This window comes from Mandrillus leucophaeus, unplaced genomic scaffold (assembly GCF_000951045.1).
Source record: "Mandrillus leucophaeus isolate KB7577 unplaced genomic scaffold, Mleu.le_1.0 Scaffold389, whole genome shotgun sequence".
In the NCBI taxonomy this organism is placed as follows: Eukaryota; Metazoa; Chordata; class Mammalia; order Primates; family Cercopithecidae; genus Mandrillus; species Mandrillus leucophaeus.
Genome location: NW_012104131.1, coordinates 5,189,007 through 5,216,951, shown reverse-complemented (window position 1 = coordinate 5,216,951; position 27,945 = coordinate 5,189,007). Strand labels below are relative to the sequence as shown.

Here is a 27,945-nt window from a genome sequence, read left to right as displayed (position 1 = left end):
TTCTACCTGACAGAAACATCAAATTCAACATTTGTATTTCTTATTCTAGTTTGCATTTACATGAGAATTCAAGAGAGAATTGCAAAACAGAACTTTACCCTGAATTTGGAGCATGAAATATGAAAAAAATTAAAATTAAGTTAAGCTTGTTTTTCCTCCATGATCAAGACCATATGTTTTTCAAAGATTCTGCAATAGATTTTGCAAAGACTACTTCATCCAGCACAACCAGATGTCCAAAGCAACAGATGTCCACATAAATAATAGAGCACAGTACAATGTTTGCCTTACAATGCACAAGGATAAGAAGCTCTCCAAACTTGTTGATCCCACCTTCACTCATGGTAAATCATTGCTCATTTTGATACCAGGAAAATGAAAGCATCTGCTGAAAGTATTCAACATACCTTTGGGTATGGAATATTTATTGTTCTGGGATATTGTTCATCGCCATAATAGGAATAGGCAATAACTGGTATATCTGTATCATTAAATTCCGCATATGCCAAAAATTTTCCATTAGGAGACCACCAGAGAGCATATTTTGTAGCAAGCATTTCCTCTGAAAAATAAGTACTAGGATATTAACTATAATTACATCTTACTCTTAAAATCATTGTAAATACTTCTGAATAGCTATTTATCAACTGAAATAATTTATTTAATGTGGATGTGACATATGTCATACTTTGCTTATTAAAAAAATTACATAATCTGAGTTAAGAGGAATAGTTTAACCTTTTACTCTATGTCAAACATCAATTAACCTTGTTAGAAAATGACATTAATCAGAAATGTAATTTTTTAAATGAATAATAAACACATCGGCAATAATTAATTTTTTCTTTCAGGGCAGCTTCAGGTTTTTTAGTCACCTAAAACAGCCAAAACAGAAAGAACTGTAATTGTACTAGAGAGTGGCATAAACATTGAAAGTTACATTTCCCTCCTAGGAATTAAAAAAAAAAGCAAAAAACAGAGTTAGTTTAGATAAATAGATAGATAGATAGATAGATAGATAGATAGATAGATAGATAGAGACTAGAGTCTTTTTAAAGTCCAGTTAATTCCTGAATTCTACATTACCAAGAATGAGAACAAAATCAACAGAGTATCAGAAAGTAAAAATATTTTCCCATAAGATAATATAGACAGTTGTTTAGTTTTGAAAAAAAAATTGTTTTTCTAAAGAAAAAGTAAACATGAGAAAATGTACTAATGCAGCACCTGAGGACCATATACGTTTTTGGATTATAAATCATTACTACTACTTCATAGTAATGTTAATGAAAATCAATTCTACCAGTCTTCTGATAACCACAATTTGTTCTTTTAAAATACGTATGCCCTATTCGTAACCTACAGACAATTTTCAGCAATGCTACCCTTCATGGAAATAAGATACTACTCATCTAAATCTTACTAAATATATGAAATTATTTTAAACTAAAAGCCTAAAGCATTAACAGTAGAAAAGGAATACAGCTTACCTTCATAAACCCAGTCTGGGATTCCATTAAATACTTTATTTTCTCTTCCATTAAATGTTATTTGAAAAGGTGGATCTCCTGGTCTTTGTTTCAAATAGATATTGTTTTGATAGACATATGCCTAGAAGTGGTGGTAAGGGGAAAGTCCCCAACAAATTAAATGAAGGCTGTATATTTGTTTTAGTTATTCCTCTAATACCTTTAAACAGAGTGGTAATAAAGATACAAAAAAGATTCACAACTAAAATATCATTTTAATAGGTCAAAAAATCCAACCACCTTACATTAACATCAATTATAAATTTTAAAGTCTGAATGAAATAAGAAGTAAAGCCTATTATTTTCTTAGTTGTTTCATTACCCCCAAATAAATAATTATGTATATTGACAGAAAGTCGAATAAATCTCTGAATATTAATAGCTAGCCAGATCTAATCTTTATTTAGAGTCCTTAAATAAGAGCTTGGACCAAATTTCATGTTGTCTGAAGCTAGTCTGGGAAACTTGTGAAAACCATATTTTTCCTGAGCTTTCTGGCACAACGCATTCTGGCTGAGTATAAGGATAAAGTTTTTGACTGCTATATTTAAAGAAGTCTATCCATGAGCTTGAGATTTTGCGGAATTCTCAGATGGGTTTCAATTTATCAAAACTCTTCCCGTTTTTAACCACTAAAATAGTCATGAATGTATTTTTTTTTTCTTTCAGGCAGGGAAATTTAACAAAGGCCAAAATCAAATGGCTCCTCTTTTATTTACATGATTAAACACTTCAAAAATTTAAACACTTACTAATTTACTCCCAACAGGCGACCAGCATAAATACTGAATTGGACGAGGAAGCTCATTTCCTCTTACAAATTCTCTAGAAGGAAAGAAAGAAAGAAAGAAAAACAACAAATCTTGCTGTTTAATGCAAAAAAATTAATAATCTGTATAAACAGAAAAAATAAACAAACAATTAAAATTAAGCCTCATTCCCTCTGCACCTACAAACCTAATGAAAAGAATACAGGAATGAAGAACTGGAGACATAGGTGTTGATTTCTGTTCTTCCAGTAGTTACTTAAGAGTCACTTAACTTTTCTGGGTGTCAGTTTTCTGACCTTTATCGTGAGGTGAATGGATTAAATACTTACAGACTGTCAAAGTGGAGAACATCTCTAGAAATTATCTAATACAATCCTTTCATTTTATAGAAAGTAAATATGAGGCTTAGAGAGCTGATAGAACTTTTTCAGACCACATTGCTAGTTCTTGGCAGACCTTGAATTAAACTCAAGTCCTTTTAACCCCTGGGATTGTAAAATTTGCACACACTAGACTGAAATGGTCACTGAAGTGCCTTCCAGCTCTGAAATTCTATAATTGTGCTGAAGTTTAGTATGTGCTCTTCTACATTCTCATTCACAACCCCCATCTCTGTGAATGCATATGCATTTCAAATTTTTGAAAATAAGATGCCATTTGACAATCTCCCCAGGGATCTGACTTGAAATCAGAAAAGGAAAGGAACATCTGATCTCAAGCTAAACTGAAAAACGGATTGTATACTGGGCAGTATGCCTTAAGCTTGTAAAGTCCTCCACCCATGGGGAAATTTCAAATAGTCTATTGGCCAAAACTCTCACTTTGATGCTTAGAGTCACTCTGCAAGTATTCAGTTAAGTGACTTGCATTGTGGAGCTTTTGTAGTTCTTCAGCAAGAATGCATTCAGATTTTTATAACTGTTACAGAGTCATAGGATGTCATGCTTACTTTTTGATTTTTGTCATCTTGAAGATTGGATTAACAGTTTCATCAAGACTGCCTTCATGGGAAAGCAAAGCAAGACCTGCCGCCCAAGCACAATTTGAAGAGACTCAAAAAAGACCCAAGCTCTCCAAAAAAAAAAGAGACTCAAAAAAGCCCAACCTCTCCAAAAAAAGCTCTCCAACCTGGACCTAACATGTGCCTGACATTTCTGCCTTTCCCATTATTTTAATGTTTGGACAATTGTGAAGATCTGTAACACACACTGCCTTGATGTAACTTTTTAGGTGCTTGCATGAGACCTTGCAAGTAACAAGGGAACATGGCATAGTTTTGAGTGGGGAAAGTGATTCCCGTGGAAAGTGACCATTGGCTCTGCAATGAGAGTCTTGGCCGCCAGAGGGCAGTACATGAGCACCAGGCACCTGGGTGATCGGGAATACGTTGAAAGGGATGCGAGAGCCGGGTTAAAAGATTGACCCAGGCCTGGCCCGCTCGCTCACGCCAGTAATCCCAGCACTTTGGGCGGCGGATTACTTAAGGACAGAAGTTCGAGACCAGTCTGGCCAATATGGAGAAACCCCGTACCTACAAAAACACAAAAATTAGCAGTGGTGGCACAAGCCTGTAATCCCAGCTACTTAGGAGGCTGAGGCAGGAGAATTGCTTAACCTTGGGAGGAGGACGTTGCGGTGAGCCGAGATCACACCACTGCACTCCAGCCTGGGCGACAGAGCGAGACCCTGTCTCAAACAAAAGAAGAAGACGTTCTTCACCTGGTTCACAATTTGTTCTCAAGCTCCTGTTACCTTTGATACTGTAACATTGTCTCAGTTTTCTGCACGCAGTGGAATCATCTATGCAATCACACAGGCAGCACTAAGCTAAAAATCTCAGCGCATGTCTCAAGCCACCACAGCTGCCATTTTCTGTTTTCTGAGTCAGTAAAGGTATGAGAAAAGGTGAGGGGGGATGCTTTACAAAGGCGTTCATCTCCTCAGTTTTGCCTACCTAGCTTGAAACCAGTACTGTCATATTTTCTCTATGCTAGATTTTTATAGAGTCTTCAAAGGCATAAAAAAGACTTGAAATTAGTGGTGTTCAGGGAGGCCTGGAATCTCAAACAAGTTTGCCATCCATCCTTCACTTCCTAAGTTATGCTGTATTTACCTGACCGCCCCCTCCCCAAATCTGAAATACTAGATAGTTGTGCAGAAAACAAAGAAACAAACAAACAAAAATAGTGATTTGATTAAATTCACTGCAGAGAAACTACATATTTAATGCGATTTTAGGCCATAAAGCTTATCTAATCCATGATTAAAATATTAAGATTATCATTTTTTTGAATGCTGTTCAACTTGGCGAGCCTCAACAAAAGAATTTCAAAATGATTAAAAGAAAAACAAAGACATGATGAGAGCCTTGAGAAACTGGACTGAAAGACTAGGATTCCCCACTCACTAATAGAAAGAGATCTTAAGAGTAGGGCTGGTGCCCCAAGCTCATTTGCATCTCATTGTTATATGTGTTTCATATAGAAGGGGCTCAATAAATATTTTTAAAATTTGGTGATGATATGGATTCAGAGGCAAGAAGGACTCAGAATGCATTAGATGGATTTGAGATTCTACTTTAAGAAGCAGTTGCTATTTCTTAATTTGACAGTTTAAGTAGATCAGAGTAATTCTCTGAACATTTGAAAGAAGCAGATAGATAATTTTTTTTAAAAAAATTGCGCTCTTGCTAGACAAAAGGGGAAATAGACCAGAAGTTTTTTTTCAATACCTCTTCAAGCCATATAATTATTTCCCCTTTTATATAACAGCAAAGAGGATATCACATTAAGGTGAGTAGCTAAGGCAATTCATTGTCCAAACTTAGCCAGGGTGATTTTCCTAAAGTGCAAATCTGATCATGTCATTTTCCATTTAAAACCCTTGAATGAATCCTTATTGTCATCAGAAAGAAAGATCTAAACTCATTTTAATGATTTCCTCATTATTATTTGGCCTTTGCTTCCTGGCTTGGCTGTTCCCCAACCTTACACCACCTCCTACTAGTCAGCAGGCCCCTCCCTCAATTTCAAACAAATTGACCTACTTTGCATTTCCCAAACGCACAATGCTCTCCCTCCCCCTTTTAGGCCTTTACATATTCTTCTTGCTGCCAGAAATTCTCTTCGTCAATCCTTCGCCTATCTGCACATCCATTTAATTTTTTCTTTTAAACGGTAAATGCTTCAAACAGTTAACATATATATATGTGTGTGTGTGTATATATATATGGAAAATGGTATTTGACAATTTATCTACCAACTAAATTAATTCAAAAGAACATTTAGTAGTTTACATGTCAAATATCTTTCCATTTTAAAAATAATTTTAACATTTTGTCATTTTTATAATAATTAATTTTAAAACAATTAATGGAGTATGTGTTCAGACACAACTAATGCTGCATCTCTCTCCCTCCCTTCCTCCTCCCATCAGTGAAATAGCCGCTCTCCTAAAAATAGTGTCTCATTCCCAAGAATGTTTTTGTGCTTTCCTATATATGTTTTTTCCATAAATAGCACATGTTTAATTTGATCTTCAAAAACAGAAAATCCAAAACAATATTGTGAATAAAAATACAAAATATTAGTCAAATAAAGAGGTGAGTATCCCATATAAGTATTTTCTTGAATTTTGTAAGCTTTATGGGTACATGTATACTGTATTACTAAAAGGTAAGAAACAATGATCTGTAAGAAGATAAAGTCTTCTTAACACCAAATCAGAGTTTGGAATGAAAACATTCTAGGTATTAGATTTAAATAGTATTGATAAACAGAGGTGATTTACCCATTGCTAAGGTCATAGATGTAATATGTTGCTGTGTAAGAGTATCTCCAAAGCTGTCAGAAAGAAGAAAGACAAAAAAACAAATTGCAATTGTTAGAAAGCTTACATCAATAATGTATAATCATATATCATCCAATTCAAAGTTCAGAATTATAAAAGGACTACTTTCACAAGGCACAAGGAAGAATATGTTTCAATTCCAAATGAGTCTTCATTTAAAGAGTCTTACTGTGGACTTTTGTGCCGTTTGTGCAAGTTCCAGAACTAATCTCAGCAGTGATTCAACCCTCACTCCATAAAAAGCATACCCAAAGAAATTTCCTAACATAAAAAGCTTATCTTTGCATACTCTATCCCAGAAATTTTCCCTTCATGTTTTACCTGTATTGAAGTAAAACCACAATGATTTCCACAGTCCATAAGGAATACCCTGCACCTGGGTAATTCATCCTAATTATACCCCTTAAAATTGGGTAAAGAGAATTTCATTCAACATGTATTTTTGCTGCAAAATGCTTGCCTTTCTTTGAGTATAGTTTTAAAAATAATAATTGAAACAAATGAATAAGAATATTTGGCTTATAATTCTTCGTGAACAAAGCTCTTCGTTTTCTTGTTAAGTATGTTTGTGCTGTTGTTAATGAATGATGCAAGTATTATTTTGGACTCTGTTCCTTAAAGCGCTTTCACACTTAAACAAGCTCCATAAGATTGAAACGTGTCTTGCTGAAGATTATTGGTGACCATTTAGAGGTAAAGACAGACTCTTGCTTTCTCTCACTTTTTTAAACCACCTTGTGGATTAGTAGGAGATATAATTGGATATAATCAAATTAAATAGTTGATACCTTTGAATAATCACTTTCTAGATATACAAATTGCCGATCAGGTGATAAGCCATAATTTGAAGCATTCACACTTTTCTGAAATAATGAAGAGGTTGATTAGAATACAGAAAAGATAACAAAGAGCCATGTAAATTTGTAGTTTTAAAAGAATATTATATTATTAACATACTCCTACATACATAGACTTTCAATGCAATTGAAAAAAATATTTTGTGGAACTAAACTATAATTCAAAGAAATTTGCTAGATACTGTGGGAGAAGGATGCAAGAGATAATATATACTTTGTGATTTCAAGAAACTTATGAACTTGTTAAGGAGTAACATACTACAAATTAGAATGTCCTATAAAAGATTCAATATAGCATTGCAAAATTATTAAGAAAGAAATGATTAAACTCAAATCAGAGGATTATTGATTGCAAAGAGAAAGAGAGTATGATCTAAACTTGGTTTTAAAAGATTAGTAGGTTTTTCAGAGTGGAGAAAGTTGGAGGACTGGCAGCCCGAGGGACAGAACAGTTAAGTGCCCATACTTTATAGCTACCACTTATTAAGCACTTATTCTATGTTAGGCACTGCCCTACGCACTTGCAAATGTTATTTCATTTAGTTCTTTTATTAAACAAAAGAGGCATTATTATTCCCACTTTACCAAGGAAAACACTGAGGCATAATAAGATTGGTGTAGTAAAACCCTTTACCCAAGGTTTCACCACCAGTAAGGGACTGAGCCAGGATTTGAACCTCAATTGGCCTGACACTAAGGACTGAGTTCTTAACTCCTATCTTATGCTATACTATATTCAAAAAGGAGGAAAGATGTTAGGTGATTTAGAAGAAGCCAAAGACAGTAGTCTAATGGGATTAGCAGACAGCACTGGAAGACTCTAGTGGAGTATGGAGCTGGGAAGGCAAGTTGTGTCCAGATCAGGTGCTAAGACTTTGAACTCTGTTTCTTGGTCAATGAAGAGCTGGCAAAGGTTTCTGAGGGGGAAGATGATGTTGGATACATACCATGGTTCTGTTACTCAAAATGGTATATGATTGTCCTGTTTCAATATTATAAAGTACTATATTGTTATCTGCAGATTGATGAAGATATTCTTGTCCTTTAAACAAGAAAGAAAACAAAATTTAAATGATCTCTCTTAACAGGAAATGCATTCCTAACAAAGAAACCTCTCCTATTTCACAGACCTACTTTGTTTTTCCTCTCTGTCCAGTACACATTGCTTTGTGAGATGTAAAATCGTAGGTTGGTGGTAGAAGGAAGAAGGTAGAATGCTTTCTTCTACTTCACACGAAGATGCCACATTTGCAAACAGCAGCCCTATTTTAGCTGATTCAGGGTGCTTAGGAACACAATTTTGTTTTCTCTGGGTTACAAAGGGGATAAACTAGTTTGAAATGTACATTTCTTTTGCAATAATAAACATAAATTACATTTAGATTGTGTTTGGTTCAACTTAAAACTCACTTTGCATTAGTTTTATTTTCTTAAGAGAAAAAATTAAAATATTCCATTTTGTTCAGTGACACTTAAGATATGCAACTAAAACTTCATAGACTATTTAGTTGATCTCACTATTTATTTGATTAGATTTGTTTTATAACATCCTATTTTGAAAAGCTACATGAAAATACCGATTTCATGACCCTTAAAGGGTTCATTGTCAGATTGAGATTTGCCTGTTCTCCAGATTATCCAGATTAATAATGGAATTTCTCTTTTGGTAAAATTTTTGTGACTTCTCCTAAATAAAAATATATCTACCATTCTGAAAAGTGATTACAGACGTTCAAATTATTTCAACAATACTTTTTCAACTTTTCTTTTTCTATTTAAAACTCTATTGGCCTCATTACTATGAGGCAAATCCAGTATGAATGGTTTCGTCAAAAGCGCTTTTTTGAGCACTTGAACCATTCCAATAATTGTTCTTTTGTACATTTCAACTGATACGGCTTCAGTTACTATAGAGATGCATTGGCACTGAAATAAAAACCAAACAAAATACATTTTAAAAAACCCCTAAAGATAAATAATGCACTTACCTGAAATCCAGTTTGGAAAAAATGTTTTATAAGAAAATGTCCCATTTAAAATATCCTTCAGTGTGAGTGCTCTCATTGTATTTTCTTCAGAGTTATGAACTTTGGGGGAAGAGCAAACATATCCTTATTAAAAAGAAGGTTAACAACTCAAATAAATGCTAAGCCTGGCCTTCATCTGTTCTTTCTTATATAATAATATCTGCTATTTGCTAAGTGATTGTTGAACTCCTTTCATAATAACTATTAATTATTAATAATAGTATCTCCTTTTTTGTAGATAGGATAAGTAAGAATTAGGGAGATAGTTTCACTGCCTGGAAGGGAAAACTGGCTGGAAACTGTAGGGGAAGATGAAGATTACAAAGGAAGGCCATGCAGAGCATGGTTCTTCAGGCAGTGAAGAGTTGTCAAGGTTTTCCAGAAGGAAGATGAGATGAGGTTCCAACAACTCTAGTCTTTGCAGAGCTGGGGTTACAGACCAGGTAGGTTTGGCTAAAATCTCACTCTCTTATGCAATTCACTGTACTTCCTCACATAGGTTTGGTTCAGATTTCAACTGATTTATCAATGATGTATTTTAGCATCCCAGTTGGTCAAATGAGATTGGCCAGAACCCTTGCCTTCAGAAATCTCAAGAGAGGTATTATGAATATAGGCTATTTTCTCATACTATGGACTTTGAGAAAAAGAAAGCAGACAGAAAGGAAAGAAAACCCCTTGATCTATACAAAATATCTTAGAAGTCCCAAGAGTAGAGGGTTTTCTGTAGAAAAGCTAATCTAATGTAGCTCACAAACCACAAACAAATTCAATCTATATTTGAATCCTTCAAAACCATTGTGTTTTTCAAACATGATCTTATTCTCAGAACAAATATTCATTACAGAGCCCTCAAGCAGTCAGATACACTAGGCAGATAATAAGGCAACCAAATCCCAATGCCCTTTTATATCCATATTGCCATTCTCCATCTCTCCCACCTTACCCCTTCCACAGGCCACTAAAACTTACAGGAAGATCATATACCTTGAATGCCACTTATGAATCTGGCATTTGTCCAGGTGAAAACAAAACTGTCAAAGATGGGAGTTGTAACTTTATCCTGCTATAAAACTCTTTTGTAGCCCTCCATGACTATTCCGGTAAAGATCACAAATGATGATCTGGATGGACTACAGGCACTTGCTGGTGTGGGGCAGTCTACCCTGTTAGCTCTTCTCGCTCCTCTCTCATTACTTTCTAGACACTAACAAGCCAGGCTTTCTTTTCCTCAAATACTCTTTCGTAAGGTGTCTACAGCCTTTTCTAGTCTCTCACCTTTACTACTCAGTCCAAAAGCTATATACGTCCTCTGAGAAGCCCTTTCTGACTCCCTGGTTTAGATCAGGTTTCCTTTTACACATTCCCATATACCATGTTCCTTGCTTTTAGAACACTTGTCTTGGTTTGTAATCATGTGTATATTTGAGTGATTATTTGATTAATGTTTTCCCACAGTAACCATAAGGCCAGGAATCATGTTTTGTTTTTCTCATAGCACACCCCAAACGTCTAGCACATACAGGTATCTAATAAATAGTTGTTGAACGAATGAATGCATGAAATGAAGACTGGCTGGATGGCTGGATGGCTGGATGGCTGATTGGTTGGCTGGCTGGATGAGATGTGTGCCTTTTCTGAATTCCCTGCATGCTTTTTGGTAAGAAGATCTCTGGTGCTTTGGCTTGCTTACCAGTATTACGAGGTACTGGACTAGAAGGTGTTGGCAATCTCTTTCAGCTATGCCATGCTAGATTTTGAAATCTGAAACTCAACCTGCTCTATTAACCTTGTAGTTACATTAATGTTCTGCTATGTATGTAGTAAGATCAAAATAATAAAGTGGAATAATAATATCTTCTGTTGTTTTAACTGATTTACACTGATGCATGTATGCGCCACACATTTGATTAGGACCATGAGTTTATTTCTTTCCTTAATTTGTGGCAACTTATTCCATGGCTGTAAAAATAGTGGCTGGTGAACCCCTTTGCAACTAGACACTGAATACTTAATAGAATTGTTATTCTATTTTTTAAATAATTATCTTTCTGTATTATCTGTGCATCCTAAACAAGGTTGTGTACACTATACATTTATTTGTAATGAAATATCTTCTGTTTAATGAAATGGTCTATGTAGAATTCGTACCATTGATTTTTTAATTCTCATTCACTGAATAAAAGACTGTTTACTACAATAGCATTAGAATAATTGCCAAGTATTGTATTTAATGCAATTTTATTTAATTTTCCTAAGAACAAGTTGCAATCCATTTCTAATGTAATAAAGGGAAAATTATAACACTATTTATAGTGGAACTTATTTTCCATTTGAAACACACTTAGTTTGTGCCTACACAATCCTGAATATCTAGATGGAAAATTTAAAAATGTATTAAGTCGTTTTACTGTGAATACCAAGATCACCATTTTTTTCAAAGAATGTTTTTGATATTAATTCAATAAACGAATATAACTTTAGTTATTTTTTAGAAAGTATAAATAACGCTTCAGTTATGGCTGGTGACATAGTTTTCCCTATTTAAGCATCTTTGCATATAATTTTCCTTACTTGTATTATGCTTAATTGAGACATTTATAGCTGTAATTAATCTTCGTTTTCATAGAAGGCTAAATTAAGTGAGATAATTCAACTAAAACATCTAGCTCTATGTGTGGCACATGGTAGCAGTCAATACATGTTACCTTTTCACATTATTGTAACTCATCAGTATTTTTCAAATAAATATTTTAGATCAGTGTTTCCCAAACAGATTTGTCCACTGGGAATTTTTGCTTCTGAATATCTACTAAAACCACAGTTTGAGAAACACAGTTCCAGACAAAGCTATTAGTATATACAATTAAGCTTTACTTTTATTTTAGTTTAACGAAATTCATCAGTTATGCTTGAATATTTTGTCTATTGCCTAGCTCCATAACTGAACTGTTACAATTAAAATCATAAGTGTAATTAGTACTAATATTGTACAATGAATAAATAAAACATAAAAAACAAGAGTTTCAAATTGCTTTTTAAATACCTACTCATTTTCCTTTTCGTATCATTAAAAAGCATTTTGATCTTATCAGATTTCTCAAAAAGATTCTAAGAATTAATTATTTATTCCTTTAAACCTCTAATTTTGTTTATCCAGGAAGGTTGTACTTGATATTATATTTTATATTACTTCCTAGTTAGCAATTAATTTTATATGAGTGCACAGTAGCTATAAATGGCAACAATCAATATAGATAACTTAGCATATGACTCAAAATATCTGTAAAGCGATTTTAAACATGTACTAATTGTACTACTGATTGCCATAATGAGAATAATCCTCACCATCCCCCAGGAAGCGATGAGTGGATGTATGAATAACATATCCAGATGAGCCAGCTACATGTATGTGGGAATGGATTTCAGGCACAGATTGGGCTGGGATGATTACTCCTAACCTCATGTTAGCTTTGTAAACCATATCATATGTCATGTATCCAGGGCTTAGAAAGTGTAATTATGTTGATGTCAGGCTGGGTACATTAAGTTCATCCCCAATATAATCAGAGAAATTTAATTAGGCATTCTTCCTGCTAAACATGACCACGTGTTCATAAACACAGTGCAGTAATGTGTCACATGTTAGAATAAGAATAAAACATAAAGATTACTTAGAATTTTCAATCCAAACTTTGATTCTTTGTACATATGGGATTTTGCTTTCTCAACATTTATCCAAATTTATTGAACATGAATTTTTTTTCATCTCTGTGTGGCAAAGAATTGTATAAGACATAGGTCTCCACCCATAAAAGTAGAAGCAGTGATTGATTTTTCTCACTATTATATGTTCAGCTGCTAGGACAGTCCTTGACATAGCACGGGGGCTCAATAAATATTTGCTGAATAAAAAAATAAACCAACTTGACAGATTTTGTGTTCACTCGTTTTGGATAATTCCTCCGAGAATATATCTGCCCTTACTTTCTACCCTCTATTACAAGTTGTAAATTTCATGTGTAGACTCTTTTGCCTTCATTTAAATATTTATAAAAACTTGGTCCTTGGAGCCCCTTGGAGTGTGCTTATATAAAAAACAGATTCCTAGTACTTATCTCAAATCTACTGAATCCAGATCTCTGGGGGTGGGATCCTGGTAGTTTTAGTTTTTACCCAGCCTCTTTGATGATTCTTCTGCAAAGGTTCAGAATCTCAGTTTAATGATTTCACTGAATCTATTTTGCTCAATGCACTCCTGTGCCTATCAATAGGAATCATTCCTTGACTACAAACTCATTGTAGGTGGGTGAGGCTGGCCTGTGAAGCAATCCACATGTCATGGAGAAGAGATTCCACATAACTGAGTGTTGACCATGGCTTTCAAGGAATGTAAATGGCCTACTTTAATGTTTGTTTAATGACCTTGCTCATTGCCTTCAAATGCTCTCCTTTTTAAGTACATTCCCTTTCCCAGACCTGGAAAAGTGGACAAAAGGCAAGGGGACTGATTCTGCCCTAGACTAGACTTAAGCAAGATTATAGAAAAAGCATTGGGGTCATTATTTTCTAATGTTTGGAATGTGTGTATGTGTGTGTCTGTGTGTAAATCAGTATAAAATATATCTCCATAGCACCAAATACACTAAATGTTCTAGTCACCCAGAAAATATTCCATTAATAATTATTGGATGAATAAATGAATTTTCATGTCCCCTTCCAAATAATGTTTTAATATTAAATGTAATTATTTGATGATTTTGGAAGGTTAGCTTTGACATCTATAATTTTTAAATTCTAATTATTGAACAAAAGTAAACATGAATTCTGAAAGCATATATCTCCTCTGTATATGTTAACACTTACTTGATTAGCTCTTAAGTTTTGCCAGTGCTCTTAACTTCGTTTTGGCCCATCTTTAGCATAGTTACTCATACATTGCTTAAACACTCTAATTAACTATACTTTAATTATTTGCATTTTCAACTTATTAAAGCAAAGCTGAAAATTATTTCAATTATGAATCCAAGAAATTACAATTCACAGAAATGATTCACAAGCAAGTAATGATTTACTATTCTCTTAATTCTTTCTTAAAATGTTGTGCTTCTATTAGGTTTCTGTGTCTGTTTCTGCCATGTGATTTTCTAGTACTGAAAAATTAGGAATGGGTGTCAGAGCAGAGACATTGGATGTTAGTTCTAACTTTCAGCATAAACCAAATGAGAAAATTAAGTGGGCATACAAATGGCTGGCAGGTCCTTTTGTTCTCACTTTTGCACTTGATTTGTAATTGATGCATATGAGGTCATACCAAGGAAAGGAACTAGGGCTCCCAGGGAAAACACATCCTGATGGCTCTGCAGAGGTGCTACCTATGGGGAGGTATCATCTCCAATCATCACACTGGGTTTTGTTTGTTTCTGGAGTGCGTACCACAGGGGCAAGGACAGTAAATATTAGGGCAGGAAAGATACTATTTACAAGCTGATATGATCAAATTGGAACAAGACTGACAACTTTGAAAAACAAGTACATGAGGAGGCTTTAGATGAGTAATAGAAAGTGTTATAATTTGTAAGTTATTGTATGTACCAAGCACTCTACATGCATAGTCCTGTTAAATCCTCACAGCAACCATCTGAGGTAAATACTTTTGTGGACACCATTTTACAGATTAGGAAATGAAAATTAGCAAGGTGAGCTAACTTGCCTAATACAGAGAAAAGCTGGGGTTTAAATTCAGTTGTATCTGGTTTTAGATACTTTGCCACTATACTATAATCAAAATGTAAGTGTACACATACGACAACATACAACAAACACAAAAATAGGCAAGAACCAAGCAACAAACAAAGGGGTAGAATAATTACACCTCAAAACTCAGGTTAAGAGAAAGTGAGGCAATTTGAGCTTTTTCAAAGCAAATAGGTTGCTAGCTATTATAAAGCTACTTACTGCTACTATTATTACTGTCTACTTGAAGAATGTCTCAGCTCTAATAGCAATTTTCCATGGTTTTCTCTATGAACAACACTAAATAACATAAGTTATTCAAAGGATTTGCCGGGCTTTTAAAAATAGCCCATTTGTGCGTTATTTTACTGTTGTGTTACATTATTTTAATTAGGGTTCATTTATTTTTCAGGCTAACTAAGGCTTTCAAAGATCCTAAGATATAATCAACATAATGTGTAAGAACATGAATGGTAAATGACCCTCTGGTGACCCTGAAGATGAAAGCAAGCCTTGTTTATTTTTGAAGACCTCAGTCTCCTTTGCCAGCTCATTTTCCTCTAATCTCTATTTGACATTTTGTCATGGCTGTTTCTGCTGCTACATGGGGCTGGAGAAAGAGCAACTTTCCCAGGTCATTTCACTCTCCCAGGGTTTCTACTACATACCCCTGGGCTGAACCACCCCCTGACCCCACTACCACACCTGACTTTCACTGGATTGCCTTTTTATCTCCAGACATGTCTATTACACTTCCTTTTTAAAATCCCCACTATATATCTCACAAGCACTTCAAAATCAATATGTTTAATGCTAAGAAAAAAATTCCATGCTCCTCTTCCAAATTTATCCAAGTAAATGGCACCACCTACCATTCATGTAGTTTCTCAATACAAATATTTTGGTGTGATCCTTGACCTTCCTCTTCCTTAACCAGCTCCCAGACCTGCCAACCCTGTCTACTGCTTGTCTCTATTTCTACTGCACCCCCAGGGACAAGCCATTTCACAATCGGTAGGCTTTAATGGATGCCTAATTGCTCCTCTGCAATTTCATTCCTGGCATTTTGTTGTGGTTTTGTTTTGCATTTTGCAATGTCTAATGGCATTGTGCATCATTCATGTGCTTATTAGTCATTTGTATATCTTCTTTAGCAAAATGTCTGTCCTTTGTCCATTTTTTAATGGAGTTATTTATCTTTTTATTATTGAGTTGCCAGAATTCTTTGTATATTCTAGATACATGGCCTTTATTGGATATATATTTGCAAATATTTTTTCTCATTTTGTAGGTAATCTTTTCACTCTTTAAATGGTATTCTTGGCCATCCTAAAATGTTAAATTTTGATGAAGTCCAATTTATGTATGTTTTCTTTTGTTTCTTGCATTTTTGGTCATATCTTGGAAAATTTGCCTAACTCAAAAACATAAAAATGTATCCATATGTTTTAAGAGTTTTATAGTTTTTAGCTCTTACATCTAAGTCTTTGATCCATTTTGAGTTAATTTTTGTGTATAGTGTGAGGAATTGGGTCCAACATCTTTTTTTTTTGCACATAGATATCCAATTGTTTCACCATCATTTGTTGAAAAGACTTTTCCTGTTGAATTGTCTTGGCATCCTCATCACAAATCAATTAACTAAGTATAAGGCTTTATTTCTGGACACTCAATTCTATTCCATTGATCTATATATCTATCCTTATGCCAGTAACACACTGTCTTGATTACGGAGCTTTGTAGTAAGTTTTAAAATAAGGAAGTGTGATTCCTCCAAGTTTATTATTCTTTTTCAATATTGTTTTAGCTATTTTGGGTGCCTTGCATTTTTGTATGAATTTTAGGATCAGCTCATCACTTCCTGCAAAAAAAGAAAACTATGCAGGATTTGGATAGAGATTACATTTAATCTGTTGATAAATTTAGGCAGTATTGCCATCTTAAAAATATTGAGTTTTATGATCCATAAACATGGGATGTCTTTCCACTTATTTAGATCTTTTTGGATTGCTCATTGGGAGTGTATAGAAATACTATTGGTCTTTATACATGGATCTTGTATCCTGCAACCCTGCTGAACTTTATTGTTAGTTCTAATAGCTTTTTAGTGAATTCCTTAGGATTTCTACAAACAAGATTGTGTTATCTGTTAGTAGAAAGAGTTTTACTTCTTCCTTTCAAATCTGGATACTTTATATATTTTTTTCTTGCCTAATTGCCTTGGCTAGAACCACTGATAAAATGTTGAATAGAAGTGATGAGAGAGGACATCAAGTCCTGTTAATGATCTTAGCAGGAAAATAGTGTGACATTAGCTTTCATCTGTAAGTGTGATATTAGCTATGTTTTTTTATTTTTTTTTGTAGGTGTCTCTGATAAGGTTGAGGAATTCCTCCTACTCCTAATCTATTAAGTGATTTTATCATGAAAGGGTGCTGCGTTTCATCAAATCCTTTTTCTGTATCTATTATAATGACTATGAGGTTTGTGTCCTTTTTTCTATTAATGAAATTTATTGTATTAATTGATTTTCAAACGATAAACCAACCTTGTATTCTCGGGCTAAATCCTAATTTGTCATGGTGTGTAATCCTTTTTATATATTGCTGGATTTGGCATGCTAGTATTTTGTGGAAAATTTTTGCATCTATATTCATAAGAGATACCGATTTATAATTTTCCCTTCTTGTGACATCTTTGGTTTTGGCATTATAGTAATGTGGATAATACTGGCCTTATAGAATGAGTGGGGAAATATTTTCTTTCATTTTTTGAAAACATTTGTGAAGAATTTGTAATAATTCTTCTTTAAGTGTTTGGTAGAATTTGTCAGTGGAGCCATTTGAGCTTAGGAAGTTTTTTTTTTTTTTTGGTTGGAAGTTTTAAAATTACTAATTCAATCTTTTTTGGTGTTACAGCACCATTCATGTTTTCTGTTTCTTCTTAAGTATTGGTAGTTAGTATCTTTCTATGTGCCTATTTCTATCTGCTTATTTCATTTGTTATCTGATTTTGTTTTGTTTTTGGTGGGGGGTGGGGAGACAGAGTCTTGCTCTGTTGACCAGGCTGGAGTGCAATGGCACGATCTCAGCTCACTGTAACCTCTGTCTCGCAGGTTCAAGCAATTCTGCCTCAGCCTCCTGAGTAGCAGAGATTACAGGTGTCTGCCACCACTGCTAATTTTTGTGTTTTTGTAGGGAGGGAGTTTCTCCATGTTGGCTAGGCTGGTCTTGAACTCCTGGCCTCAAGTGATCCTTCGTCTTGGCCTCCCAAAGTGCTGCGATTACCACTACGCCTGGCCTGTTATCTGATGTTTTCTTTTTTAACATACAATTGTTATGTCCTGTTCCTTAAAAAGTCCTAACATATCTGTTTTTCCCCCAAGTATAAATCATAACCTGTATTCAAAATTTTAATTTAGATACTAAATAATACTATTTTTATTATTAATGGGAATAAATATTAATAAATATTATACGTTATTCTGTTCTTACTGCATAATATTAGTCAATTAAGAAGGATACTGGAAATGAAAAATAAGTTCTTGGTTCTCTAGACACGAGAAATAAATTAAAAAGAGACTGATTGCGGCGGGGGAGGGATGGCATTGGGAGTTATACCTGATGTAAATGATCAGTTGATGGGTGCTGACGAGTTGATGAATGCAGCACACCAACACGGCACAAGTGTACATATGTAACAAACCTGCACGTTGTGCACATGTACCCTAGAACTTAAAGTATAATAATAATAAAACAAAATTAAAAAAAAGAGACTGATTAGTATTTGATTAACTGTTCTATGAGAAGATCGTTTTATTACATGCCTACTGTATTAATTATTGATTTTTTTTTTTTTTAATACTTCAAGTTCTAGGATACATTTGCAGAACATGCAGGTTTGTTACATAGGTATTATATGTGCCATGGTGGTTTGCTGCACCCATCAACCCGTCATCTACACTACGTATTTCTCCTAATGCTATCCCTCCCCCCAACAGGCCCCTGTGTGTGATGTTCCCCTCCCTGTGTCCATGTGTTCTCATTGTTCAACTCCCACTTATGAGTGAGAACATGCAGTGTTCGGTTTTCCGTTTCTGTGTTAGTTTGCTGAGAATGATGGTTTCCAGCTTCATCCATGTCCCTGCAAAGGACATGAACTCATCCTTTTTTATGACTGCATAGTATTCCATGGTGTATATGGGGCACATTTTCTTTATCCAGTCTATCATTGATGGGCATTTGGATTGGTTCCAAGTATTTGCTATTGTGAACAGTGCTGCAATAAACATACATATGCATGTGTCTTTATAGTAGAATGATTTATAATCCTTTGGGTATATACCCAGTAATGGGATTGCTGGGTCAAATGGTATTTCTGGTTCTGGATCCTTGAGGAATCACCACCCTGTCTTCCACAATGGTTAAACTAATTTACACTCCCACCAACAGTGTGAAAGCGTTTCTATTTCTCCACATTCTCTCCAGCATATGTTGTTTCCTGACTTTTTAATGACTGCCATTCTAACTGGTGTGAGATGGCATCTCATTGTGGTTTTGATTTGCATTTCTCTAATGACCAGTGATGATGAGCTTTTTTTCACATGTTTGTTGGTCGCATAAATGTCTTCCTTTGAGAAGTGTCTGTTCATGTCCTTTGCCCACTTTTTGATGGGATTGTTGTTTATTTTTTTTTTTCCTTGTAAATTTGTTTAAGTTCTTTGTAGATTCTGGTATTAGCCCTTTGTCAGGTGGAGAGATTGGAAAAATTTTTCTCCCATTCTGTTGGTTGCCTGTTCACTCTAATGCTAGTTTCTTTTGCTGTGCAGAAGCTCTTTAGTTAAATTAGATTGCATTTGTCAATTATTGCTGTATTTTATGGCTCAGTTTGACTGTCTCTGGTTCTTAAGTCCTGATTCCACACCTCTGGCTCAAACTTTTGAATCTGGTTTTCAAGGTATATCTATGACTGGATGTTCTCGTCGAAGTTGTAACTCAATTTGCTTTGGAAATCTCAGACAGGTAAACGCCTCTCCATTATGAGAATCATACAAAGATTTGGATTTATTTTTAAATTATTTAGAATTTGGCAAAACTCAAACGGAGTTTGCCAAGATTCATCTGTGATTTTAAAATTTACGTGCAAATTAGAGAATTATAAACTGCAAACTTGATTTCTTTATCTTGACTTAAAAACTCTTTTATATTCATAAACTTTCTGAAACTTCTCCTTAACCTTTTAGACTTTCCCATATTTTCTCCATAAGAATAGTGAAAAAATAAACTTAAAACTCTTAAGATGTTTGAGGGAATCTGTTTCACAGACTGAATGTTGGTCCTGGGAAAATATTTTAACCTTACAACTTACATATTTATATCTCCTTTGAAGATGATTTTATCTCACTTATATCTTATTTTACCAAAGGTGATTGTTGAAGTTATAGTAGTAACAGAATACTAATGGTAATAATAACAACAACAATGAATTTCTGACTAAAATTCAGACTTCCCAAATGATATTTCTTCTTAAAAAATATTGATCTCTGTTCTATCCAAATTGTCTGCGGCCTTCACATATTTTCTTCAATGCATTATAAAAGGCAGGACTCAGCTAAATAATTACTACATATTGTATATATATGTGTGTATGTATGTAGAATCACAATTACACATGCATATACATATTCTCTTTGTTCATTTGTTTAAATAATTTTGGCCTCATAGCTCTATCAGTTTCCTTTTGGTTTCCTGAACTTTCCAAACACTTTTCTGATATTCAGCCTCCTAAATAGCTGGGACTACAGGTGCATGCCACCACGCCCAGGCAATTTTTCTATTTTTTTAACAGAGAAAGGGTTTCACCATGTTGCCCAGCCTGTTCTTAAACTCCTGGGCTCAAGGAATCCTCCCATCTTGGCCTGCTAAAGTGCTGGGATTACAGCCATAAGCCAACACAGCCACCCACCCTTTCCTTTTTTACTCTCACTTAGCCTTATTCTCCATTCCTCCACCCTTCAACTTCTTATATCTTTCTTCTTTCCTTTTGTTTTGCTTTTGCCCTAGAGCCATCAATGTTCTGTATGAGTTCTTCAGACACAAAAGTTTCTGAAACGTTTGTTGTTTTTGGTTAAAAAAAAAAGTTGGGGATAGGAACGGGGATGATATTCTGGGATAAAGGCTCTCTACTCTCAGAATTAAGACATTTTTGAAATTGAAATACATCACACAGAATGGAATAGTTGCTATTGTTGCGTGTATAAGTATATATTCTCAACATGGAGAACACAGACACAAATACTAGCTATCATTTACTACATGTTAGAAATTTTAGAAAACTAGTAACTAACATTTGAGTATTTGTTCATCACCATGTGGGGAACTCTATACTGAAAATAATCTGAAACGAGGTCAAATAGCTCCTACAATTTCTTTCTGTAAGCCATGGAGGAATGGTCCAGGTATTCAGAAAATATAAATCATGAATCAAGTTTGTGTGGAATTTACCTGCAAAATTCCGCAACCTCTGTAACTTTTCACTTCTAGTTTTTTGCTTTTATAACATCTGTTAAATCTCTTGAAACAAGAGAGTATGTATGTTTGTCTTTGGGGTGAACAAAAATAAGGGGAGCCTTAGTTTCCACTCTCAGCCTTGTTGCATATTCACACAGGAAGAGGAGTGATGCTTTTGAAGAAGAACCTCAAAAGAAAAAGTGATTGGAGGTAAGAGAGAGGAAAGGAGTCAGTTGAAGAGGTGTAAGCTGAAGACAAGGACAACCTGGGAATAAGGGGTAGAAACTCATGTGTGTTTCACACTTTGGCAAAACCAAAAAGGGAATATTTTACAAGTTTCGAAAAAAGTTTTTCCTTATAGTTAATATTTTGTAAGTGAGCTAAATGGATTTTCTCATTTCACTACTACATTTCATATTTGTTCCTACAATCCAGTTTAATTATTCCTAAATGCTTTTAATCCTGAGGCTGGTTCTCCTGGAATGGAAGAGCCTTTCTCTTTTTTTTTCCTTTAGACCTTGTGTGAACTAACAGAAATCCTTCTCAGGTATCTGTGGTGTTGACTATGCATCTTTGGGCGCAGAAAGCACTGGATTCTTACTCCCCAACTTGCAGAGGAAATTCTAGACTGCTGCACCTCCATATCCTCAGCAACTGGCATGATGATGGGCAGGGAGTTAGTAGGACTAATACACTAATATGTAAATGAGTGAATGAATGTTTCCTGAGTATGGCTTTAAGTTTCTCAGAAGACTGTTCATACACTGGTTCATGAAATTCTGGGCTGAGGATACGAGGGCACCTAAGGCAAATCTGAGGTAATGGGATTTCTGATGAAGTGTGAGAAGGAGGCTAAGTAGGAGTTCACTTGGCTTTGAATTCTCTGTTCTTTTTACCCCTTCCTCCTTCCCTTTCCTGCCTTGCCATCTCAGATCCTATTCTCATAGGCACTGGGCAGATGTGAGAGTGAGGACTGGACCTGGCACTCCAGATGGGAGATGATTGACGAGTGAGATGTGAGAAGAAAGGAGGAAAGTCAGGAGGAGGCCACCACGCCTAACTTCAGGGCTGCCCGTGGCACTGACTTGCCTGGGTCCTGCTCAGGAAAGTAGGGGAATGACTGGTGCCATTCTCAAGCTGTTTAGCTGACATTCTAAGAAGTTATTAAGCAAATTTAGAACAGAAGGAGAATGATATAGTGGATCAAAAAACAGCAGTTCTCACCTTAGTTATGATTTTTCTATTTCTGAATGAGTACTCAAATTTCATTGAGTACTCGAGTTTAATTTGATTATTTCACCCTATCAAGAAATCACTTTATTCTTAGAATTTTCCTATTAGTTGAAAACAGAGAATTGTATTATAAATTACATAGGACTTTTATACTGTATATAGTTTACAACATATATTTATATGTAAGCTATACATAACTAAACTTGGAAAGAGGGTAGGATTGAGATTATATGTGATCACACAAATATCTGTGTATGTGTATCTCCATACATCATTTGTAAATATGTAAATATAACGTATTTCTTATTAGAAATTATAGCTTGAATTCCATAGTGAAATTTATCCTTCCCTGTGGACATGGAGGCAAGTGCCCTATAAAATTAACAAACTTTTGTTCCAAGAACATTTATTTCTGAGAGTGCAGAGTATCAATTTCAAGATTGAGTTTCTTTTAAAATCAGGAGCTAATTTTTAATGAATTAACATTCAAAGGATCTATATGACCTAATCCACTACCTGATAACTGCTGGTATGAGGGAAATGTGGCCCCAAGACCACTGAGTTGAGAGACGGGTCTGAAAATAATTTTAACATGAAAATTTATGAAAGATATGTACACGCACAACATACCTCTCAACTGCCTAAGAAGAATCTTGTGCTGGCAGAGAACAGAAACAAAGACTGAAATGAACACTGAAGATATAAGCTGACTTCATCTTATGGATTCACCTATTCTATTTTGTAATTCTGTGAAAATCTCATGATTATTTTCAATTTTCCAAAACATTTTTCTATGTTCTTTTTAACAGCAATAGTCGTTCAGGACTCATACATTCTTTAGCTGAAGTTATTTTATTGATCTTCCTTTACTATCAGTTAACTTTTAACCAAGATATTTCCCACATTTGTTATCATAAACTTTTAGTATTTATTAGTACAAATTTTTCCCCTTTTCCTAGACACAAAGACATAAGATCTGTTATTACTGGATTTTTTTTTCTATTTTAGAAGCTTGAGTTTCTCTTCATAAATATTTTCATAAAAAGCTATTCCCCTAATATCACTGGATTATCTATCAACATAGTCCTACTTTATATTTAAACTAGCTCTGATATCAGCCCATAGTACCTTCCAATTTTTAGTAAAGTGAGATCAATGTCAATCTAAGCCTTTTTTGTAAAAGGATACAATTTATGACTGATCATAATGCTTGCTTAACAATGTTTAATTTTCTAATTTGATGTGCAGTGCTACTACATCTAAAACAACAACTTCGCTTTTTCTATACAGCTATTCCTGAGATCTGTATTCTCAACTTCCTCCCTAAATTTTTGGAAAGACTATTTAGTAATAAAAAAAGTCCATAGATTCTGTTTTAACTTTTCCATTCTTACTCATTTTTACTTTCCACGAGACAAACCTAATAATGAAAAGCAATGTTAGTTAAAAATGTTGTCTCTAAAGGCCTGTCAAAGCTTGTATTTAGCATATATTTTTGGGGGTTGTGGGGGTGATGCAGCATAGTTCTTAGGTTTTTCTATTGCTGAAATAACACTGTAAATCTCTTCCTACCCATGCCTTAAATTCCTCAGTATTTCTGGTCTTGCACAACAACATATCTGTGAGCTTATATGTCTTCTTAGAAATAACAGACTTACTTTGGAACATAAGCACTTAGGAAATGTTCAGCCACTTGTGATCTTGCATTAGTACATTTTCCAAGCTATTCTAGGCAGATAGAGCAAATCAGAGAAAGTTCTTACCTCTTGAAGGGCGTAAGACAATGCACATCACCAATAAGGCAAGCACAGCAGAGGTGGCAACTCCAAATACGATTTTTACCCAAGTCTACATAAAATAAAGAGAATTAGGCATACACACAGTTCCTGCTAAATAGTAGAAATGGCAAGATTTTGTTTACACCTAAATCCTATTTCTCTCGCCCCACGAAGCTTTTGATTGTCTTCCACTGATCCGGCTATAATTGCTGGAATTCTTCCAGCTCTGCAAGGACAAATGTTTCTACAGTATATTTGAACAATTTTCCAATCCCAACCCATTCAGGAAGTAAATACTTATGTACAAATCCTCACCTTTTAAACAATAGAAAACTCTGATCACGTTCAATCCAGCCAACCTTAATTTTTTTAACGATACTTGAGGTTACTTATACTAACCTTCATTTTTCCAGATGTTTTTGAAAGTTAGCTAATTCTGCTTCAGAGCGTGGGTCACTGGATCTGTGAAAACCGTTGAAAAGGACCAAGTCTGTCTTTGTAGTTGGAAGCTGAAGCCAGGACAAGGTTTTTTTCTTTCCACGGACTTTTGAATACCGTGCCAAGTTTCAAAAGATTTCTGTAAAATTAGAAACAGATTTTGGGGGCGTTCTTGGCCCTCAAATGAACTGTGAGTGACTCAGGGGAGGTTTTATAGCCTTCTCATCCTTGTAAATTCTACACCAACATCTGCTTACGTTGACATACAGAGGTTTTTATTTTTTCTTTTTTACAAGTACAGGTTTATGTTGCATTTTCTTCTAGAATTCACTGAGAGATCGCTTTAGCAAGTCATTGAGTTTCGTATAACATTTTTATTTGCCACTAAAAGATGAATTTAAAATAATGAAACTTGCAGGTCTGTACATTAAACATATATCTACTTTTTAACAGAGGAAGAACATTGAAGCCACATAAGATTTTGTGAGAAATGCACCATATAACTGCACTTTTTTTTCCTCTGGAAGATTCTGAGGTATTGCAGACAGAAATGTTTTTCTTTCAGCACAATTTCTTTGTCCATATAGCACCATATGCACTTTCAGTAAATACAGAAGTTTAAAAATTCAACTGTCTAAACCCACGGCTGCTTTACTTTAAAGAAATAAAATGCCATCTGGTGAAATTTAGTATGGGTTAGGTGTGTATGCACAGGCTAGAAAGATGGAAAGATCAGTAAGAATAATTTACCAGCAGACCTTTGGAAGAATGGAAATGGCTTTACAAGAGTGGTATTTTTGCTTTCCTCTCAGAATATCTTCTGAGAGAGAGAACATTTAGTAATTATAAAGATTTAAAAATAAATAAAAAAGCATCTGAAAAGAGAAGTAAATCTTATGTACAATTTCATTTTGGCTAAATCTACATAATTCCAAAGAAATTGGTCATCTTGACAGATTAGTAAAATGGTTGACTGAATTAAAAAAAATACACATACAACAGTTTCTTGGAGTGTTCTGTCTGTTTTAATGCAATTCACTTGGATAGATTTTGTGGTTCCACGTAAACACAGTTGTTAAATCTACTGTGTCCTTAATTTTTCCACTAATGGTTTTCTTTTTTGGAAGTTTATAATGTTCCCAACCTGATTAAAACACTTCATGGCAACCTTTCTTGGATTGTACATGAAAGGTAATGGGGAAATGTTACCAAAACATGTTGCTGTTTGCCTTCGTCAACTTGTCTGGCTACCATGGGACAGTTTCTCCAGCAAAGAGCAGGACAGTGGCTTGTGAACTTCCTTTCAGACATTCTCCAGACATCCCTCCCTGAATTCCAGCCTTATGAAACTTCTGTTGAGGAAAATGAGTCATTAGGCACTTACTGGCAGAGAACTGTGTTCCTCGTGGCTTGGGGCTGGGCCCTCTCCTTTGCTGTTGGTGGAGACCTCTTTACAAACTGAAGTAATCATTAAGAGTAATATCCAAGGTGTGCTATACACTTGTAGGTATCTCCAAATGATTGTGAAATCCTCAGATCTGAGATAAAAGCCAGCAGCCAGGTCCTGAATGAAGTGTTTCTCTGTAAGTCCTCTCAGATTGATTATCTTCTCTGGAACACACCGTGTTCTCAGAAGTTCTGTCCTAGCCTGCCAAAGCCCCAGAGTACACAGGTACTTTTTAGTGGGTGATTTCCAAGACTTTACATTGTAGAAAGAAACTATAATAGATTATTAGGGTGTAATTAACAGACCATGCTGAGAGCATATTAGCTCTAGCAATTAAGAATGCACTGCCATGTGACTGGTCTGAGCACCACTTAGGATTCTATGACTGTGTGTGGGGGTCCACAGGATACTTATTTAACAGGCACTATGAAGAAGCTGGAGTGCTTTAAGACACATTTAAGTTGCAACTATTAGTAAGGGGGAGAAATGATGAGAGTGAAACAATGTCTGTTTAAGTTTTTTTGTTTTTTCCTTGGAAGGTTGGGTGAGTCAAGCTGTAACTTCTGGAAAATTCTTACTAGTTTGAACTGTTTTAAGAAAAATGAGACTGACTGCAGAAATAAAGATGTCGAGTTTTTCCATCTGATTTCATGCTTTAGGGAGGTATTGTTTTTATAGAGTTACACATGTTCGTTCGTTTGAGACAATGTGAATGTGTTCTAATTTTCATCCAGACAAGAACTCCCATAAAATTTGGATTTTTAAAATATTATAACATCTTTATTAGCTTTTTAAAAATTTTGGAGTCAAAGTGAAAATGCTTTTGTTAACTTTTTAAAAACATTTAGGAAACTGACTCTTATTCCTACTTTATACAATTAGTTAACACCCAATCAACATTTTTGTTGAGAAAACAAAAAGGAATCAGACACAGTATGTGCCCTTAAGGAACTTACATTCTAGTACAAATATGGCAGGTCCGTTCTTACATACTTGCTTCCTTTTGCTTCCTAAAGCTCTTGTTCAGAAATAGCCTGAAGCTGAGTTTGTGTTTTGTAGAAGGAGTGTTCTCACTGGTTGGTGATTTCTGCATGGACCTGGGAAGAGGACTGGAAAGGACACATATCACATGCATGTAATCCTCAGTTCAAGTGTAACCTTTGTTAGGACTGAGACTTTTCTCAGAAAGTAATTCTGGGTCTATAAAAATGCTACAAAAGCAGAAAGGATGATGATTTGGCATGTACAAAGGTAAGGCCAGCAATTAGGAGAGTAGAGGCTCATCAACTGAGTTCTTTCCAGAGAGGGACCTTGTAAGACTGACTTTGGAATATGACTGCATTCTGGTAAGCCTGCTGGATAAATGAGCTATAACATAAATCCTTAGATTATAAGGAGGAGAGCTTACTAGAACTGTTTATTAATAGCCAATGTATGTCTGCCAAAAATGATTTTAATTTATATGTTTTCCCAGAAAACACATTCAGCTGTGTATTTCTAGAGTCTGAAGGTAAGACCACGCTGAGAGCATAAGGATGTTATCTTTTTATTTTATGGTAGGGAGATGAAAGAGAGATGTGTTTATTAACCAAAAGCCATGACAAATTATTTTAAAGACAAGTTACAAGTAAGGGGAATAATGATAGAAGTGCAGTAAATATAAGCCTGATTTTATACTCTAAAGTAAAAATTTGCTTCTAGAAAACCTAAAAGCTCCTAACATCCTACCCATTTGATTCCTCAGATTGAATGAACATTTACTGTTTACTGTT

General features: G+C 34.9%; 1 protein-coding gene across 3 annotated transcripts in view; it reads right to left on the bottom strand.

Annotated features, from left to right (window-relative positions):
* Positions 1-26,519, bottom strand: part of FAP (fibroblast activation protein, alpha) — a 73,389-nt gene extending 46,870 nt beyond the window's left edge. The window contains exons 1-10 of one of the 3 annotated variants that reach the window (XM_011991006.1): positions 26,111-26,519; positions 24,688-24,865; positions 24,274-24,358; positions 8,994-9,092; positions 7,953-8,047; positions 6,937-7,011; positions 6,089-6,141; positions 2,282-2,354; positions 1,491-1,611; positions 408-562 (exon numbers count right to left, since the gene is read on the bottom strand). In XM_011991006.1, the coding sequence (XP_011846396.1) occupies positions 408-562; positions 1,491-1,611; positions 2,282-2,354; positions 6,089-6,141; positions 6,937-7,011; positions 7,953-8,047; positions 8,994-9,092; positions 24,274-24,358; positions 24,688-24,693 (762 nt within the window). In that variant the 5' untranslated portion in view covers positions 24,694-24,865; positions 26,111-26,519. Of the gene's footprint in view, positions 1-407; positions 563-1,490; positions 1,612-2,281; positions 2,355-6,088; positions 6,142-6,936; positions 7,012-7,952; positions 8,048-8,993; positions 9,093-24,273; positions 24,359-24,687; positions 24,923-26,110 lie in introns of those variants that run through there. The other 2 variants (XM_011991005.1, XM_011991007.1) reach the window with 2 other exon arrangements.
* Positions 26,520-27,945: the final 1,426 nt, after the last annotated feature.